At 40.0% G+C, this 20245-nt stretch overlaps 1 protein-coding gene across 1 annotated transcript; it reads right to left on the reverse strand.

The window, feature by feature from the left end:
* Nucleotides 1-17582: 17582 nt before the first annotated feature.
* LOC111907898 (FT-interacting protein 7) lies at nucleotides 17583-20078 on the reverse strand. The gene has a single exon (XM_023903709.2). The coding sequence runs from the start codon at nucleotides 20076-20078 to the stop codon at nucleotides 17691-17693; it is 2388 nt and encodes a 795-aa protein (XP_023759477.1). The 3' UTR covers nucleotides 17583-17690.
* Between the last annotated feature and the right edge of the window lie 167 nt (nucleotides 20079-20245).

Below are 20245 nucleotides of genomic sequence, written 5' to 3' on the forward strand. Positions count from 1 at the left end.
TATTTCCCAGTTAATACAGTTACATTTCAAAAAACATAGAAAGGGTTTTACATAGATACGATTACAATACATTATTTTCATGTACAATACAGTTTAAATTTCTGGAAACATGCATTCAAAATAATACTTATACATTTTAGTCTTGGAACATTTAAGACTACATTACATATACAAAGTAAATATTGGATTTTCTGGAAGAACATACTATCAAATTCAAGGAACAAAGACACTTATTTCTCATACAAAATACTTATGAACTCACTAACTTAATTGTTGACACTCACTTTTGAAAACCGCTTGTATTCTCAGGGAATCAATAGACAGGTACCCACACATGTTTTGGTGAAGACGGAGCTTAGTATTGTTATGTATTATATTTTTTCGTATGCTTTTGGAGTCAAACAATGATTCAAATACAATGTAAATATTAAATTATCAATACAATGTTTGTAATACTTTGAACTCTATTATGCAATTGTTGTGATATTGTACATGACGTCATCCGCCCCCGGACGTTTACGCCGTTTACTCGGTTCGGGGGTGTGACAAGTCTATTTACGAAGGAGCACGAGTCTCTAATAAGGATCAAGATTGTAAATCGAAGGTTACAATTGAAAGTCTAACATAGTATGAAGAGCGAGTGCATGATTGAGCACCGCCAACAGTCAAGAAGTCCAAGAGTTAGATACTCATTTGAAAGAACATAAGAGTTACGGTTATTAGCTATGATAAAAATATAGCATGTGGAGTCATTATACATGACTTGTTTTGTTGATGATTTTAGGACGTAATCATCATAAGGGGAGATAATTGTAACGTCCGCAGATTCGAGCTAGTCAATTTAGAGACAATGAGCGTTAAAAATGACTTTTTGATAGAAGATTATTTAGAATAAATAATATTAACCAAAGTATAGTATATGTCACAAGGGTTCCGTACATATAATGAATACTGAAATCCGACTTATAACGAATAAGTTATGACTCGTCGAAGTCATTGCGACAAAACCAGCATGACTCTACGTAACGTAAAAAGTGAATTTTTGACTAAATACTTTTTAGCCTTATCAATCTAAAAGAAAGTCTTATTTTACGTTAAACCGAGAGTGTGCATAGAGAAAACGTCCAAATTTGGCTTCGTTAGAGGAAGTTATAATTTTTCTAAGATTCAGCGTAGCTGTACACAACTCAGAAATCAAATTTTAGATCGATCAGTTATTAGCCGACACAACCTAAATGAGAATTGAAGATCTCGTGAATAGGAGCTCAAAGATAAAAAGAAATTCAAGAATGGTGCTCGTATGCGAAAGATATGGACGAAACTTGGTCCCTACTCTTCGAGTGCGGCGAATTCGATACATATTAGTAAATCTGAGATAGAATGAAAATTAGCCAATGGAGTCTAAATGAAAGTTGTAGCACTCGTAAATACCAACACATGGATATAAAGAACGTCGAGAATAGATCTTGTATGTTAAATATATGGACGAAACTTAGTCCCTATTCTTCGAGCGCGATAAATTCGATACAGATTTGTAAATCTGAGATAAAATGAGAATTAGCCGACAGAGTCTAAATGAAGGTTGTAGTACTCAGAAATACCTACACGTGGATATAAAGAACATAGAAAATGGAGCTTGTACGCGGAAGATACGGACAAAACTTAGTTTTTACTCTATGATCAGACCCCTATAGATCAAGCTAGAATTCTTCAAATTTCTTTACTCAATTACTCTAAGCTCTCTCTAGAATTATTATTTCTTTCTTGTTCGATATATCCTAGTTTTAGGGTGCGATAGAGAAGCTCCGAGTCATCAAAAAGCCGATGAAAAGAAGTTTTTAGAGTCGGAGTTCTGCCCGTGCAATTTCTCGATTTTCGTTAAAAGCCCTATAAGTTAAGTTACACTATTCTGTTTTCGGTGTAACTTATATTTACATTCATAAGTCTTTATTATGAACCTATAAAAAAGATTTATCAGTGATTCCAAGTCGTTATACTTATTGATCTACTTACAGGGAAGATGTCTAGGCTGGATTAAGTGAGGTGATTAAAGTGGGATTTCCAAACAGTATACTTTGTATTCCAAACAGACCCTACCTCCAATATGATCCTACTTGGTTGTTCCTTAATTGATAGAGCTTGAAGTAGACTTTGAGTTAAGGATCAATCTACACTAATAATTAGTCATAATAAATAATAAACTAAGACTTAGTGATAATGATACTCGGTTACGTTAAAGGAAAAGTCAATTGCTAGAAGTATTTAATATTAATACATGCTATATGTGCTTATTATTTAAGTTCCTGATATATATGCTAGATGAACGATTTATACATGTTTTACATGATTTAAACTGTATATGTATTTTTATACCTATAAATATATTGGGTAAATATTGGTAGATGAAATATGATATGGATGATGAAAGATGAAATAGATGATGAGAGGTGAAAGATGATGAGAATCCTTGAATTTATCGATGATCCAGCCATCTAGTATATTATAGATGACAACCACAGACTATTCTAGACAGTTCAGTGGAACGGTAGCAGTCTTGCAACCTGTAGGTGTTTGTGAACGATGTGTTCACATGATGTACTCTAAAAACCCTGACAACTATGGACTTAGTGCCTTACAAATGAATGTTGGCAACTATGGATTTAGTGCCCTATAGATGAATATTGACAGATATAGACTTAGTGCCTAATAGATAACATCGGCATCTATGGACTTAGTGCCTGTTGGATAAACCCTGACAGCGATGGAATTCGTGCTTATTCCTTAGGACAATCCTTAGGAATAAATGAATGGAGAATAGATGATTCTTAGGGTAGATCCTTAAGAATAGAGAAGATAATGGGGATGGGAAGTTGGGTTAATTGTTTGATGATTAAACATAATTATTATATTATTGTGGGTTGAAAACCCTATGCACTCACTAGGTTTCCCAACCTGACCCACTCAGTTTATTTGTATCATAGAAGTCGATACGAAGATACATTACACTGATAGATTAAAGGATACATAAATCATTAGTGTAAATGAATGTAAGGTCTGCTTATGCTTATGTTTCTGTATTGACGACGACATCCCAATGTTTTAATATAAACGAAATACATTTATTCGGAAATGCTTTGATAATATGTTTATCATTTTTTCTGGGAACAAATTCCACAATATTATTTTTTAAAATGGATACTCTTATTTTTAAATAAACATAAATTAAAATTTTAAAATGACCGTGAATTTGGGGATGTCACAGAAGTTGAAAAAGAAAGCTAAAAAAGTGCATATTGAAGACTTAAGGGTAGAGGTAAGAAAAGAATTACATGATAGCGTGGATGAAGTAGAAAATTATTTGGGGTCGAAGGCACCAAATGTTATAGGCCCATGGATAACTTCGCAAACATAAAAAACCCCGAAAAAGTTGTCGAGGCGGGAAAGGGCAAAAATGTTGATCTTAAAAATATTGTCCGGAAAGAAAGAATATTAGCGGTCCATAAATTTATTAGTAGGTGGGCATATGAGAGTGCAATTCCTTTTCATGCCTTTGAAAGGGATAGCTTCAAAATGATGTTGGAGGTTATTGGCTAATGTGGAATAGGGCTTCCATGCCCTACTAGATATGCTTTGAGTGGCCCACTTCTAAAGCTTGAAGTTGAAAGAACAAAAAAATTGTCGAGAAAAAAAAAGAACAAGAATGGAAAGAGGATGGATGCTCGATTATGACAGATGCTTGGTCCAATCGAAAAAGGAGAAGCATTATGAATTTATGTGTTAATTCGAAGATGGGTACCATTTTTTATCTTCAAAAGAACGTTCCAGTGAAGCATATACAAGCCAACACATATATGAGTATGTGGAATCTTGTATTCAACAAGTTGGTCCCGAGAATGTTGTTCAAGTTGTGACCGATAATGTCACAAATAACATGGGGGCGACGAAGTTGCTAAAAGAGAAAAGACCATCTATTTTTTGGACATCATGTGCGACACATACCATTAACCTTATGTTTGAAGGTATTTATATTATTTTATTTATTTATTGTATTTGTTTATTGCTTTATTTAGTATAAAAATGTTTGATTATATACTATAATTTGTTATTTAATCATGTTTATTTTTCAAGGTATCGGAGCACTCCCAAGGTTTAAGAAAATCCTAGATCAAGAAAAGAAACTAACCATATTCATTTACGCTCACCACAAAACCTTGGCGATGATGAAAAGTTACACCAACAAAAAGGAAATTATCCGAACGGGAGTCACGAGATTTGCTTCTGCCTTTCTAATTTACAAAGTTTGTCCGAAAAAAGGAGCAACTAAGACATATGTTCTCTAGCAACGAATATGAGGAATGTAAATTTTTCGATAATCCTAAAGGGATTGCCTCGTATAAAACGGTGACAAGTGTCTAGTTTTGGTCTGGTGTAACACAATGTTTATAATTATTCTCCCCTTTGGTGAAAGTCTTTCGAATGGTTGATGCACATTGGAAGCCCACAATGGGTTTTGTTTACGGGGAGATTAAAGTTGCAAAAGAAGAAATTATCAAATCTTTGGGTGGTAACGAGAAACACTACAAGCCTATTATAGATATCATAAACACAAAGATGAAAGGTTGGCTAGATTCAACGTTACATTTAACATCTTATCTTTTGAATCCATATTGTCATTATATTGATGCACAACTCCAATTTGATCCCGATGTAATGGGTGCGATTCTTGATTTTTTTTTGATACATTATTTCTTGGAGGTTTAGAGATGCAAAGGCAAGTCACAACTATTGATTTTCCAAAGCACAAGAAAAAATATGATAGATTTGTTTCCGATATTGCAGTTAAACATTGTAAGGTGAATGATGCCGAATTTGATCCGGGTAATTCGTTTTGCTTTTAGTTATCTATTTATCTATTTTATAAAATTTTGATATTTATCGATTAATAATGTGTTTTTGTTTCAAAATCGTAGCTAATTGGTGGGGACTATTTGGTGGCACAACTCCTCGTTTGACAAAGATTACGATGATGATTCTTTCTTTAACTAGTAGTTCATCGGGTTGTGAAAGGAATTGGAGCACGCATGAAGGGGTTAGTAATCTAAAACATTAAATTTATATTTTATAAAATTTAAATATCAAGTATGTTTAAACTCTTTGTTGTGTTTAAATTTGTAGGTACATACAAAGAAACGAAATAGATTGGAGGCAAGCAAATTGAACAATCTTGTTTATGTTCTATTCAATGCTAATTTAATGGAAAAAAACAAAAAGAGAAAATATAGAAACATGGAAGTGCTATTATTAAATCATTCTCTCTCTCCGCTCAAGAATGGATTGTTGATTGCGATGATTGTGATGTAGATGAAGTAGACCCCAAAACGGTTGATGAAGCTCTTGCAACCGCTGTTAGTCAAGCACCCCGAGAAAGTCAAAAAACGAGGGAACTTTTCGTTGAAAATTTTGAGTCCAAGAGTGAGGAGCAAGTGTTAGAACAAGACGAATATGAGTCGGATGGGGTTCAAATAATGGAAGTATGTGGAGAAGATTAGAAGAAAATTGTTGCTTGTTAAACTTATTATTAAACTTTTATGGACTTATTGGATGATGATTTTCTGTGCTTGTTAAACTTATTATTAAACTTTTATGCTTATTTTGGATGATAAATGGTTGTGATTGTTAAAATTATTAATTATTATTAAACTTTTATGCTTATTTACTTATATTCTTAGTATTAAAGTTAGATTTATAAAATTTTGAATTATTTTTTTAATAATTAATGGTCCCCGATTAATCCCTGTCTAACCTATTAATCCCTAGACCCCATAGATCAAACTAGGTTACATGTGCCCTAAGCAATTGAATTGTTTTGATTGGTTTATGCTTATGACATTGTACTTGTAACCTAGATTCCCCATCATTTCCTTCATCTGTACACCATAGTTGATAACCTTTTACTCATGTCACATATCCTAGAAATATGCACTTCATTGCCCTTGGCTCAAGTATACCATCATTCATATGAGCATATATGGGGCATCCAAATATACGTAAACTAGAATAGTCATAGGGTTTCCCAGACCATACATCTTAAGGAGTCTTCAAGTCTATTGCAGTTGATGGTGATCTGTTCACCAAATAGCAAGCAATGTTGTGTACTTCTGCCTATAATTGCTTAGATAAGTTAGCAAATATTTGCCTCCACCTTGCATGTTGCATGAGTGTTTGGTTCATCCGTTCTACCACTCCATTTTGTTGTGGTGTGTTCCGTACAATGTGGTGCCTCACTATACCTTATGCCTTTCAGAAATTGTGAAATGGAACATTGTAGAACTCCAATCCTTTGTTAATCCTCAGATTCTTGACCTGTTTTCCAGTCCTTTTTCTCAACCATGGTCTTCCATTCCTTTGAACTTCCTAAACACCTGATCTTTGGTCTTCAGAAAGTACAACCAAACCTTCCTTGAATAATCATCAATGAACGTCACAAAGTATCAACATCCTCCTTAATACTTCACTGGTACAGGGCCCCACATATATGAGTGATCATACTCCATGATTTCCTTGATTTTGTGTTGACCGGTACCGAACTTCACTTTGCGTTGATTTCCCTTAATGCAAGCTTCACAAAACTTTATCTTTCTAGTAGCCTCTCCACTAAGTGGTCCTTATTTACTTAGAACTGACATGCCCTTCTCACTCGTATGCCCCAACCTACGCTGTCACAACTCTGTCTTGTCATCACATTCATTCAAGGATTGGGAGATAGCCACTGTTCCCATAACTGTAATGCCTTCTAGGATATAGATCCCTCCATGATTCATCTTCCCTTTCATTATAACCAGAGAGCCTTCGGTAACTTTCACCTAATCACCTTCACCAACGTACCTCATCCCATTCTTAGCCAATATGCCAAGAGAAATTAAATTCTTCCAAAGTTTTGGAACGTACCAACAATCTAACTTCCTGACCATGCCATCGTGCATCTTGATCTGCACTGTGCTACTACCTTTGATACTGCTCACCCAATCATCACCCATCTTGACTGTGCCATCCCACTCTTTGAAGGAGTCAAAACAGTCTCAATTCTACTTCATGTGATAGGGTGTTGTAGAATCCAAGACCCAAGCATCAACAGAACTTGATGTACATACATCAGTACATCACCATCGTCCCCTTCATCACAACTTTCCTAAACCACAACAGTAGTGTTATTGCGGATTGGTTCACTCTTGGACTTCCCATTCTTCACATGCGGACAATTTCGCTTGTAGTGCCCCTTTCTCCTTACAGTTATAACACTTGGCATTCGATGAACCTTTGGACTTCGATTTAGAACATGATCTCCCTTTGTTTCCCCTTATCATATCTCCATTCCTTCCTCTCTCTGCAAACAAACCGGAACTGGACACCTCCTCTCAAACTAAAACTTTTCTTTTCAGCTCCTTGGACATTAGAGAGTCCTTCACATCATTCATAGTGATCGTTGTCCTACCATAGAGCATGGTATCAACAAATTATCATATGAGTTAGGAAGAAAATTGTAACATCCCAAGTTCAGGGGTGCAAAGTTCAGGGTCCAAAGTGAAACTGTGAATGGTCAACTCGGTGAGTCCATGGGTAGACTCGGCGAGTAGGGTCACGATTCTGGTCGCGTGTCTAGTGGCCAACTCGGCGAGTCGGTGGCTGGACTCGGCGAGTTGGTGCTGTGTGGAGAAAACCCTAATCCCAGGGATTGAGCCCTATATAAAGAACATAATACCCTCTCCCCAGCCTCTTTGCTCTCCCTTGAAGTCCAGAAACCCTAATATTCGTTTGTGAGAGAATTAGAGAGCATTTGGACCTTGAAGGAGTGTTTGTTGAAGAGATCTTTGAAGATTAAGAGGCTTGGAGCAAGGGGCTTTTCAAGGTTTTGGCTTATTCTTCTGTTGGAGTCTTCTTTTGAGGTAATGATTTGTTGCTTGAGCCGTTATCCATATAGATCTATCATTTGTGGGATTTTTTGGGTGTATATCTAGTGCTATCTTGAGTTTGGAGGTTGGATCTGAGGTTGCTACCTCATATCTAGAGTAGTGATGATCCAAAAGAGCATAAAGTCCCTATTCAAGAGCTGTTGATGAAGCCTTTTAGTCCCAAACCTTAGCCCAAGAGTGTATTATGCTTAGAGCTCCTTGGATTCACGTAAAGTTTGCCACTTTACGTGATGAATGGCTTGTATAAGATTAGATCTATAGATTGGAGACCCTGCATGGCTTGTAAAGCCTCTGTATGGGTTAAGAGCTAATGGTACTCGGCGAGTCACATGGGTGCACTCGGCGAGTTGCATGAAGACAGGAAGCAACTCGACGAGCTGGAAGAACAACTCGGCGAGTTGGTTGATGATAGCCTTGGACTCGACGAGTCTGTTCTTGGACTCGGTCTGGTCGTGAGGTCCTAACCTTTTCTGGTTAAGCTGTGAATCGGTGAGTCAAGGGATGACTCAATGAGTTGAGTATGGTTAGACTCAAAGTTGTGGGACTCAGCGAGTCTTGGGGCGACTCGGCGAGTTGAGTCGTGTTATGGGAGTTTCAGAGCATGGGGACTCGACGAGTCAGCGGGTTGACTCGGCGAGTAGAGTCAGTCAGGAGTGTTGACTTCGATTGAGGACTTTGACTTTGACCAAGAGTTGACCAGTTGACTTCCAGGGGTATTTTGGTAATTATTGGTATGTATTGAGTTAAGTCTTTTGGCTTTGGAGTGGTGGTGTTCGTGTCGGGGGTTGGAGCAACGTGGTCTAAATCCTTCAAGTCGGCAGTTGCAGGTGAGTTATCCTCATTATACTAACAGGGTCTACGGCACCAAGGACGGCCATATATCGGATGGAAATCTGGGTATTGCTGTTATGTTATTGCTTGCTATGTTTGTATCATGATAGTTAGGGTGGTATATTTGTGACCGGAAGGTCTTATGTGCTATGAAGAGTTTGAGATATATGTTGTTAGGTGTTATAAGAGTTGTATGTGTTATGTTACGATATGAGTAGTATGTTATGGACCGGATGGTCATCATGTTTTATGCGGTTATATGATATGTATGTGTTATGTATGTCATGTATGTAAGGATCGGAAGGTTAATATGACATGGACCGGAAGGTCAACAGAGTATGGACCGGAAGGTCAACAGAGATATGGGATGGAAATCCCCTGAGACATTCGGATCGGAAGATCCCATGGAGTTATGGCTTGGAAAGGCGTATGAGTTGTTATGGCCTGGAAAGGCGTATGAGCTGTTATGGCCTGGAAAGGCGTATGTGTTGTTATGGCCTGGAAGGGCGTATGTGTTGTATATAGTATTTTGGGGGTAACTCACTAAGCTTTCGGGCTTACAGTTCAGTGTATTGTTTCAGGTACTTCAGGAAAACGTGGCAAGGCGAAGGCGTGATCGTACCGTTCCTCCGTTTTATGTTGATGTTTCTGGGATACTCTGATAATAAATGAATTGAAAATCTTTTTGTAATAACGTAATGAATATGGTTGTTTTTGAAAAGTTTAAATTGGTTGTAAATTTTTAGAGCGTTACAAGTTGGTATCAGAGCCTTGGTTTGAGTGAATTGGAAGAACATTCGTGTGAATCCAATCTCAAATCAAGGAGAGTTTTCAAAGTGAAATTGAAATGGTTTTCAAAAATAATTAGAGGAGGATCCGGAGGTACAATCAGCCAGAGCCAGTAAGTAAACCCCAAGATACCATACAAGTTATTTGATTTTGTGATATGTAAGAACAACATGCTAGTACTAGGCTAGGGATCTTCAGGAATTTCATGATAATTACCTGATTATATGATGCCTTTTAGCCTAGGGATTCCTGTTATGTGAGGTAGTTAGCAGTTCCTCTAGAGGTGAGGATTGAGAGGTTGCCGTGTTTATGTTTATCGTTAGGGTGTTGTGGTGATACTTGACATAAATATGGGTAGGTGTAGAAAGTAGTATGGGCCCGTACTACTGAAAGGACATGACCCATACGCGTGTCAAGGAAGTCACAACCCCTAGAGTCGGGTTGGGAGTTGGTTCCCGGGTTATTGGGGAAGCACCTGATTTTTGGCGGTGTATTTCCAGTGTGGTGGTTACGAGGCATGCCGGGGATGGGTCCGGATCAGGATCGGGATCAGGAGAGGGTGTTCACGGTGGATCAGCGCCACCCGAGGTCATTGGTCAGATGAGTATGGATGAGTTGGATGCCAGGATTCGTGAGATCCTACATAATGAGGTTGCTGCTATGTTTAGGGCGGGGATGCCGGAGATGTTTGAGTCGATCAAGACCGCCATGATTGAGTACTTTGATGAACGCTATGCAGCTCTTGCAGAGGCGGCTGCCACGACAGCTACATCGGTTGTATCAGCGGTAGGGGGAGTAACCGGTCAAGGTTTTCAGTATCGGAACTTCGATAATACGATCCTCCTACTTTTGATGGAGTTTAGGATCCGATCATTGCTATGAGGTGGTTGTCGGACGTGGAGGGTTGTTTCTTCACATGTTCATGCCCTGTGGATTAAAGGGCGAGGTGTGCTCTGAACCTTTTAAGGCTCAGGGCAAAGGATTGGTGGAGGTTGACTACGGGATCGTATTCTGATACGCAGCAGGCTGCGGTTACATGGGAGCAGTTCCGGAAGATGTTCATTACCCGTTATGTTCCACTGATTGAGAGGGAGAGGTTGGCTCAGGAATTCTTGGAACAGGAGCAGGATTCGGAGTCGGTGACGGAGATCACCAGGATGTTCACTGAGAGGGCGATGTTTTGCCCTGAGTTTGTTTCGGAGTAGTGTCAGATGTTCTGATATCTGAGTATGCTAAAAGGGATATCAGGCAGTTTGTGTCTACACAGAGGTGCGAGACCTTACTGGAGTTGCAGGCGGCCGCTCTGCGGCATGAGTTGGAGATTGAGTTACAGTTGAGAGAGTAGAGGTAGGCCCCAGTGCAGTCGCAGTCGGCACCGAAACGATCCAAGACAGTTGATTCCAGGTTGGACAGTAGAGCGGCCGTACTTGTGAGAAGTGCGGGAAGGGTCATACCAGGGTTTGTAGGTCCGGTGGTGCATGCGTCAAGTGCGGAGAGTGGTGCATTATGCGAGGGATTGCCGTCAGTCAGCCCTGGTTCAGGATATGAGGATTTGTTATTAGTGCCATCAGGTTGGCCACATGAGGGCCAACTGTCCACAACGAGTTGCCAGGCCAGTGCAGGGTCCAGCACCGGCTACTTTGAGGACTACTGGCGGGGGCCAGGGTGGAGTGGAGCCTCCGAGGGCTCAGGGACGATTCCTTCAGCATACTGCAGAGAAGGTCAGGGTAGGGCCATATGCAGCTGCGGGTATGTTTTCTTTTTTTTCATCTTGTCATCTTGTGATCATTGAGGAGTATGGTATATCTGCTAGTCTTATTCGCATGATTCATGGTATTGTATTTGTTCGTGTTTTCTCCAGGTTATCGTATGATTGAGGGTTTTGGTATTGGGTGTTGTAGTTGGTTAACATCTAAGAGGATGGTTGGTGGGGTACTAGGCTTTTCGGCCAGGATGTCAGGTATAGCAATTGCGTTTTGAATTGTTCCACGGAGAGTCGAACTCCCTTGGAGTTCGTGATGTGCGATGTCGGGAAGTGATTTTGTGGAGGTTGCTTGTTTAGAGGGAATCAGTTCGTGGATAAGGGGAAATGTGTTGAGTAGGGGTTGTTAAGTGATGCCGGCTGGGTCACCGGTGAACGGGAGTCGGTGCTCTAAGTGGGGAGAGTTGGAAAATTCTTAAGAGGATCGATAAGCGTTAGAGTTTGATTAACTGTTGGGGATCCAACAGTGTTTTAGTCAGCCAAGAGTGTGGGCTGGTATGAGTGAGTGACAGATCGATGGGGCGGAGAACAGACCAAGGATTTCGGAAAGGGTGACTGATTGACTTGAGGCCTAGGATTAGGCCGGGTTCTGAATATATGGAATGGAGTTGGAGTTTGGAACCCTAAAAGGGCTAGAACAGTATGTATGGGAGAGATTCCCAGGAGGAATAGTTCGGGATGACGTATGGATAGTTGAGGCCGAAAGGCAATTAGAGTTGAGGCAGGAAGGCATACCAGTCAGACCAAAGGCCTGGTAAGGCGGTTCAGTCATGCTAAAAACTCTGTATGCGTTAGTGGATCTGTATGCGGAGAATGGGTAAATATGTCGCCATGCAGTAACAAACAGTAGGTCTGGCCTGAGTATTGATCTTGTTAGTGAAAGGTGGTGTATGGACTTCGATAGTCCTTGTGATCAGATTCAGAGTATGTGTGGTGCATGGGATAGCGGTTATGCTATAAGGGAATGGTGTAGTATTGGGTGAGCACCGTGGCACTTGTTGTAGTGATAAGGCGGCCAAGTAGATTTCCATAGATAAGGAAAGGGAAAGGTATGTAGCTCTGAGGGGGAGTGTAAATTCACGGAAGTGAAAGCAGTAGCGCGGAGGTATGATTGAGGTGTTCCAATTATGGTTATTGAGCAGTGTGTTTGCGCCAGGGGTATGGAAACACATCCGGGTTGGATGTATGTTGGGGTCTCGGAAGGAGTTCCGAGGGCGTAGAGCCAAAGAGGCTCGGAAGGGATGCAAGGATGGAGCCTTGAATTCCCAGTTTGGTATGAACAAGAAATTATGCATGAAGTGGTAATTCATCCTGGGGGGATGTTTGGAGATGTCGTCAGTGTGTCGGGTTTTCTCAACCTGAGGATGCTAGAGCCAGTTCAGCATGTGTATGTGATTGCGGAGGAGAACTCCTGGGAGTTGCTCTGAAGCTGAAGGATGTGTCATCCTGTCAACATAGAAGGGATAGAGTTGGACTCAGAAAAGGAGCAGGTTAAGTTCAGCAGTGAATTCGGTGAAAGATATGTCTGTCGAGGAAAATAATGGCAGTGTAGTACCGGGTCGGGACCCCGGTGGTTCAGGGTTATATCTAGCTCGTAAGAGTCAAGTGTTTGTTGTGGTCTGGAACGGGTGAAGTATCATGGAGTGGTACTCGATTGATAAATGTGGTTATCAGAGGATGAGGCCGGTGGCCGGATTGAGGTGGGGGTCAGGACACCGCGGGGGAAGAGTTGGGTTTTGGGTTTCAGTGGTGGTGTTTTGAGGAACCTGGTTTGGTTAATGCCAGGTGGTGCATTGCAAGAGTAGTATCTGGAGTTGTGTTGCCACAGGCTTCTAGGACGAAGCCTAATTTAAGTGGGGGAGAATTGTAACATCCCGAGTTCAGGGGTGCAAAGTTCAGGGTTCAAAGTGAAAATGTGAATGGTCAACTCGGCGAGTCCATGGGTAGACTTAGCGAGTAGGGTCGCGATTCTGGTCGCGTGTCTAGTGGCCAACTCGGCGAGTCGGTGGCTGGACTCGGTGAGTTGGTTATGTGTGGAGAAAACCCTAATCCCAGGGATTAAGCCCTATATAAAGAACATAATATCCTCTCCTCAGCCTCTTTGCTCTCCCTTGAAGTCCAGAAACCCTAATATTAGTTTGTGAGAGAATTAGAGAGCATTTGGATTTTGAAGGAGTGTTTGTTGAAGAGATCTTTGAAGATTAAGAGGCTTGGAGCAAGGGGCTTTTCAAGGTTTTGGCTTATTCTTCTGTTGGAGTCTTCTTTTCAGGTAATGATTTGTTGCTTGAGCCGTTATCCATCTAGATCTATCATTTGTGGGATTTTTGGGTGTATATCTAGTGCTATCTTGAGTTTGGAGGTTGGATCTGAGGTTGTTACCTCAGATCTAGAGTAATGATGATCCAAAAGAGCATAAAGTCCCTGTTCAAGAGCTGTTGATGAAGCCTTTTAGTCCCAAACCTTAGCCCAAGAGAGTATTATGCTTAGATCTCCTTAGATTCACGTAAAGTTAGCCACTTTACGTGATGAATGGCTTGTATAAGAGTAGATCTATGGATTTAAGACCCTGCATGGCTTGGAAAGCCTCTGTATGGGTTAAGAGCTAGTGGTACTCGGCGAGTCACATGGGTGCACTCGGCGAGTTGCATGAAGATAGGCAGCAACTTGACGAGTTGGAAGAACAACTCGGCGTGTTGGTTGAAGATAGCCTTAGACTCGGCGAGTCTGGTCGTGAGGTCCTAACCTTTTCTGGTTAAGCTGTTAATCGGTGAGTCAAGGGATGACTCAGTGAGTTGAGTACGGTTAGACTTAGAGTTGTGGGACTCGGTGAGTCTTGGGGCGACTCGGCGAGTTGAGTCGTGTTATGGGAGTTTCAGAGCATAGGGGCTCGACGAGTCAGCGGGTTGACTCGGCGAGTAGAGTCAGTCAGGAGGGTTGACTTTGACTGAGGACTTTGACTTTGACCAAGAGTTGACCAGTTGACTTCCAGGGGTATTTTGGTAATTATTGGTATGTATTGAGTTCAGTCTTTTGGCTTTGGAATGGTGGTGTTCGTGTCGGGGGTTGGAGCAACGTGGTCTAAATCCTTCAAGTCGGCAATTGCAAGTGAGTTATCCTCACTATACTAATAGGGTCTACGGCACCAAGGCCGGCCCTATATCGGATGGAAATCCGGGTATTGCTGTTATGTTATTGCTTGCTATGTTTGTATCCTGATAGTTAGGATGGTATATGTGTGACCGGAAGGTCTTATGTGCTATGAAGAGTATGAGATATATGCTGTTAGGTGTTATGAGAGTTGTATGTGTTATGTTACGATATGAGTAGTATGTTATGGACCGGAAGGTCATCATGTTATATGCGGTTATATGATATGTATGTGCTATGTATGTCATGTATGTAAGGACCGGAAGGTTAATATGATATGGATTGGAAGGTCAATAGAGTATGGATCGGAAGGTCAACAGAGATATGGGATGGAAATCCCCTGAGACATTTGGATCGGAAGATCCCATGGAGTTATGGCCTGGAAAGGCGTATGAGCTGTTATGGGCTGGAAAGGCATATAAGCTGTTATGGCCTGGAAAGGCGTATGTACTGTTATGGCCTAGAAAGGCGTATGTGCTGTTATGGCCTGGAAAGACGTATGTGTTGTTATGGCCTGGAAAAGCGTATGTGTTGTATGTTGTATTTTGGGGGTAACTCACTAAGATTTCGGGCTTACAGTTTCAGTGTATTGTTTCTGGTACTTCAGGAAAACGTGGCAAGGCGAAGGCGTGATCGTACCGTTCCTCCGTTTTATGTTGATGTTTCTAGGATACTCTGATAATAAATGAATTGAAAACCTTTTTGTAATAACTTAATGAATATGGTTGTTTTTGAAAAGTTTAAATTGGTTGTAAATTTTTAGAGCGTTACAAAAATATAAGAGAATGAGCACCTGATCTTCATCTTCAATCTTCATGTTAACACCTTGTGGATTCTAGATGATGCGATTGAATTTATCCAAATGATCTTTCACTTGGAGTACTTTCAGACATTCTAAGAGTTTTCAACCTTTGCTTCTGATACAACATCTTCGTCAATAAGTTGTTCTGGTCCTCGTCACAAAGTTTATCCTAGAGATCAGAAGTAGTTTTTTGATCCACGACCCCCCTTAGTACTTCATCCTTTAAACTCAATAGAATGGCACTATGTGCCTTTATTTGAATTTCCACCTTGTTCTCATCCGCCATGTCCTTTGGCAGTTTTGCTTCTCCTTCCAGTGCTGCTGCACACCCTTGTTGAACCAGAAGAGCCTTCATCTTATCCTTCCACAACGTGAAGTCATTTGAGCCATTGAATTTCTCCAAATCAAACTTGTGAGTAGACATCTTCAATCATAGGAATACAAACCGCAGCTCTGATACCACTTGTTAGGAAGTAAAGCGGATAACTAGCAAATCTATAAGCACACAAGACACAGTATTTACGTGGTTCGGTCAAGGTGACCTACATCCACGGGGAGAAGGGGAGTATTCTTTTATTTTAGAGCTCTCAAACAGAGGTTACAAGTACAATTACACAGAGATTCGCCTGTCACTCTAGAATTCAAGATACAAAATGACCTAACATGCATCTTTATTTATACTTGATGGATCAAACCTAAAACCCTAATGGGCCAAGCCTATTGGCCCATAGGCCCATGAATGGAGGAAACCAATCATATTATGCCATGCAACATCTTCTAGGACATTCTTGAGCATCATAAATGACTACATAGCATACTTGGCTCATCAAGGCCAAGATGGTCCAACTTGAAACATAATGGCGCACCAAGTGTATAGATGGCACAATAGACTTCAATTGTGGCATAAGAACATCAAGATTGGAGCAAGAACACCACCTTGGCACAACAGGAACATACATGGCACAATAAGGTGTACTCCATGACTCAACAGGAGTACCCCATGGTGCAAGAGGGATCCTCATGGCGCAAGAGGGAGCATAATGGCACAAGAATGAATTCCCTTGGCATAACAACATCCTTCTTGGCCAATCCCTTCAACATATGGCACACCAAGGTTTCGTTGTTGCTCCATATCATTCCTAATGCTCCACACCTCGTCCAAATGCTCCAAACCCCCTTCTGTATGATCTGTTCCTTTGGCACTTGATCCGTTCATTTGTCAGACGATCCATTCCTTTCTCAAATGATCAGTTCCTTTTTTACATGCTCCATGAACCCTAAGTGATCCATCGAGCTCCAAGTGCTCCATCGAGCTCCAAGTGCTCCAAATGATCCATGAACGTGATCCAAATGCTCGAATCACATTTAAAAGATAACATGTTGATATTGTTTCCTATTCTAATACGATTATAAAACAAACAATCTTCACACCATCAGACGGAGTCAACCTCGAATGACGCCAATCATCAGAATTCTTCACTGCTCTCGGATCACTTCTACCATCGGATTACATTACCATCGTGAAAACTAAAGGTTATTTTTCATGAACTATTAGGTTGCCATTTTGAATATGAAACCGTGTTTTTGTCATAGGTTGGCTCAATGAGCACATAATATTTAAGTTTTGAAAAATAATATCATAATTTTTACAAAATTCAGAGTTTACAAATGTCTAATGCATAACCTTAAGTATTAAACACTTGTATAAGCTCACTCAATGATAGAAAATTACAGATGAGATTGAGGTGATCATAGAAGGGCATAAGAAATCGCTAAAGGAGTAATAGAAGAAATTGTAGATGACCAGATGTCATATATATATATATATATATATATATATATATATATATATATATATATATATATATATATATATATATATATATATATATATATATATATATATATATATATATATATATATATATATATATATATATGTGATTTATATGTCAGATTAGCAACATTTAATTTTTTTTTTAATACTTTTGATAAAGTGACAAGTCTAGCTTCAAAATCATAGTCCGACCAATAAAATCACATACAAAAAAACTGCACATACGATTTCGGTAATTATATTGGTTACTACATTATTGATGCTTTAAACTCGCTTGTTTCACAATTATATGAAGTTACCGTGTAATCATTTTCCATTAACCCATATAAATTTTAATAAGTCAAAGATTTTGTTATTAATTTTCCATACAAAACAACATGAATCCTACATTATTGATACTTTAAACTCGCTTGTTTCACAATTATATGAAGTTACCGTGTAATCATTTTCCATTAACCCATATAAATTAGAAATATCCCAAATAACCCATCGAGTTTGTCTACAAAACTAGTTGATGACTTTCGACTAAATAATATTACATAAGACACTCTATCACAATAATCCATCGTTTCTTGCTGGCAATCTCCTAAAAAAATTCATCGCCACCGAAGGAAGCCCAACCCTAAACCTGGGATGCCGCAACACGAAAAACCCCGTCGTGATAACCACCATTCTCACCGGAATAAAACAAAGAACAACGGCCGAAACAAAGCAGAACACCAGAAACACAGCGGTGGCTCGTGGGTCCCGCCACGTCACCAAATTTTGAACCCTCTCTCCTTGAGTTGCCAAGTCACCGACCACCGTCTGAACCCTAGAACCCACACTTCTCAGCCGATCATATCTCCCACGCAACACATCTTGTGTTTTCGACGACGTCGGAAAACTATCAAACTCTTCCTCAAGTTCATCTTGATTTAATTTATCAGCATATGAAAGTTTCACATCCATATGAGGAGGATACCTCGATCTAGATCGATACTTCCAAATCCCGATCATAATTAAGTAAAACAACATCGTGCTCATGATCATCTGTGGGTAGAAAACAAGAACCAAGAACAGGAAATGAACAAGAACAGTTAGAAATGGGTTCTTCCAATTCTGTATATGATCAAACCATTTGTAGAAGGAAATAACACCCGAAAGAACTGAAATGAGTCGGGAATAGTTAGCTTTACTCTTTCGCAGACTCCACATGTTCGAACTCACATCAAGCATGTACTCCACCACCTCCCTCCTCAACGGCGGCTCAGCCCTGTTTAACCTCATCCCGACTATTTGAGTCGCCTGGTGTCTCAAACTATATTGCTGAAGAATACTCAACGGATGAATGTAATGCATCTTTGGTAACAATGGCTGTGAGTAAACCTGCATCATATTTAGAATCGAAAAGCATGTAAACCTCACAGCAAGTTGGATTTCACCAGTTTTTTTGACACCTGTAGGCTCTAAAACGATGAGTGGATATGAATGAGTGTAAACCCGATCCGTTTCGAGGGTAGACAACCGGATTCGGATTTTCCCGATTCGGGAATCTTTCGACCCGGGACTTGTGTCCATGCAATTACAGAAAACAACAATCGTGATCACTGTACATGGATCGAAAACTTCCCAGGTGTACTGCTCATTCCATTTTGGATTGAGGGAATCGATTACTGTTCTTGTTCGAATCCATTTATGTCCGTATTTTGCTACACAATAAGCATCCATGGCTACACGACCGTTTTTCGATTTAATTGGTGTTAATCCTTGTGCATTCAGGATTCCCAGTTCTAGAATTCCAATGCTTGGGGAGCTTAATAGTCGGGAGCTTGATCGAAGGTCGCTGCTGTATTGAGTTAACTCATCAAGAACATGATACCCACCATCTAAACAGACGCGTATATGAATCTTGCTACTCAATGTCTCCGTGTTCTTCTCGAGATTATACCATTTGCTATCGATAACAACTAGATTATCGATACGTTTCTCCACATTATGTAACGAGATCGAACACCTTCCGATAACTTCTTCTTTGAGTCCGTTCTTCTCTTCTACGCTTAAAACTAGTTGTTCATCAAATGGTTCTGCTACTACGAACATCAAATCCTCATTCCACGAAGGTCTTGGGAGAGATTTAGTTCTTAAAACAATGTTCTTAATTGCACCTTTCACAACAATCTCTTGCTCCTTATTTTTAATCGGCAATTCTTGAGCTTCGATAATATGAACTCGAAGATACCAGAGTCTAGGTGATAGATATACTTTGGATCGAATATTTGTAACATTTTCACTGTTGACTGAAAGGGTATCCAAATGCCAAGCTTCCGGAAACGACTCATCGGCTTGTGTTCCCATCCAAACAGCCACCATTAACTCTCCGTTGCCATTATGTAACATGTACCATTGGGCCGCTAACGGACTATCCGGCGGAACCCTAGTGGGGAGCTCATTGATGTCGAAAGAAATCCCACCGATGGAATTATCATCATCTGTAATGGACTTGTCTTTGACGATGAGTTCAAGTGTTAATGATTGGATTCTCTCTTTTGGGAATGCGAACACTTGGTTCCATTCTGGATTTGGGTTGTTTTCTAAATGTGTTGTAGTGCATGCAATAAAATTACCAAGTTTAATTTCAACGTAAGGGTCTGGGAAATTGTTGTCATTATCTTGTTTTGGTGGTAAGCTTTTGGCCTTCACGACTTTTACGTATAGGTAATGCATCTGCTCCACAAGATCAAATGTTGTTACATATCTTTCATTGCCGGGAACCCTTCTTCCTCCTAAACTCGGTGTCGTCTCCTTCAAAATGAAATCCTCGTTGTTTTTGTTTGAATTCAAGTTCCTGTTGTGGTTTTGATTCTTATTCTGATTCTGGGTTTGATTCGGGCTCTGATTTTGATTCTGGCTCCGGTTCTGGTTCTGATTTTGATTCTGGTTCAGGTTGTGTTTTGCCATTGTAGAAAGATTGGACTGATTCGGTGGAGTCCAACAAAAACACAGGAATCCCTGAGAAGATTAAAAATTAAAAGAGTAAATTACACAAATGGTCCTTATTGTTTAGGATAACTTGTATGTTTGGTCCTAACATATATTTTTTAACTCGAAAGGTCTATACTATTTAT

The sequence above is a fragment of the Lactuca sativa genome, chromosome 4, assembly GCF_002870075.4.
Source record: "Lactuca sativa cultivar Salinas chromosome 4, Lsat_Salinas_v11, whole genome shotgun sequence".
In the NCBI taxonomy this organism is placed as follows: domain Eukaryota; kingdom Viridiplantae; phylum Streptophyta; class Magnoliopsida; order Asterales; family Asteraceae; genus Lactuca; species Lactuca sativa.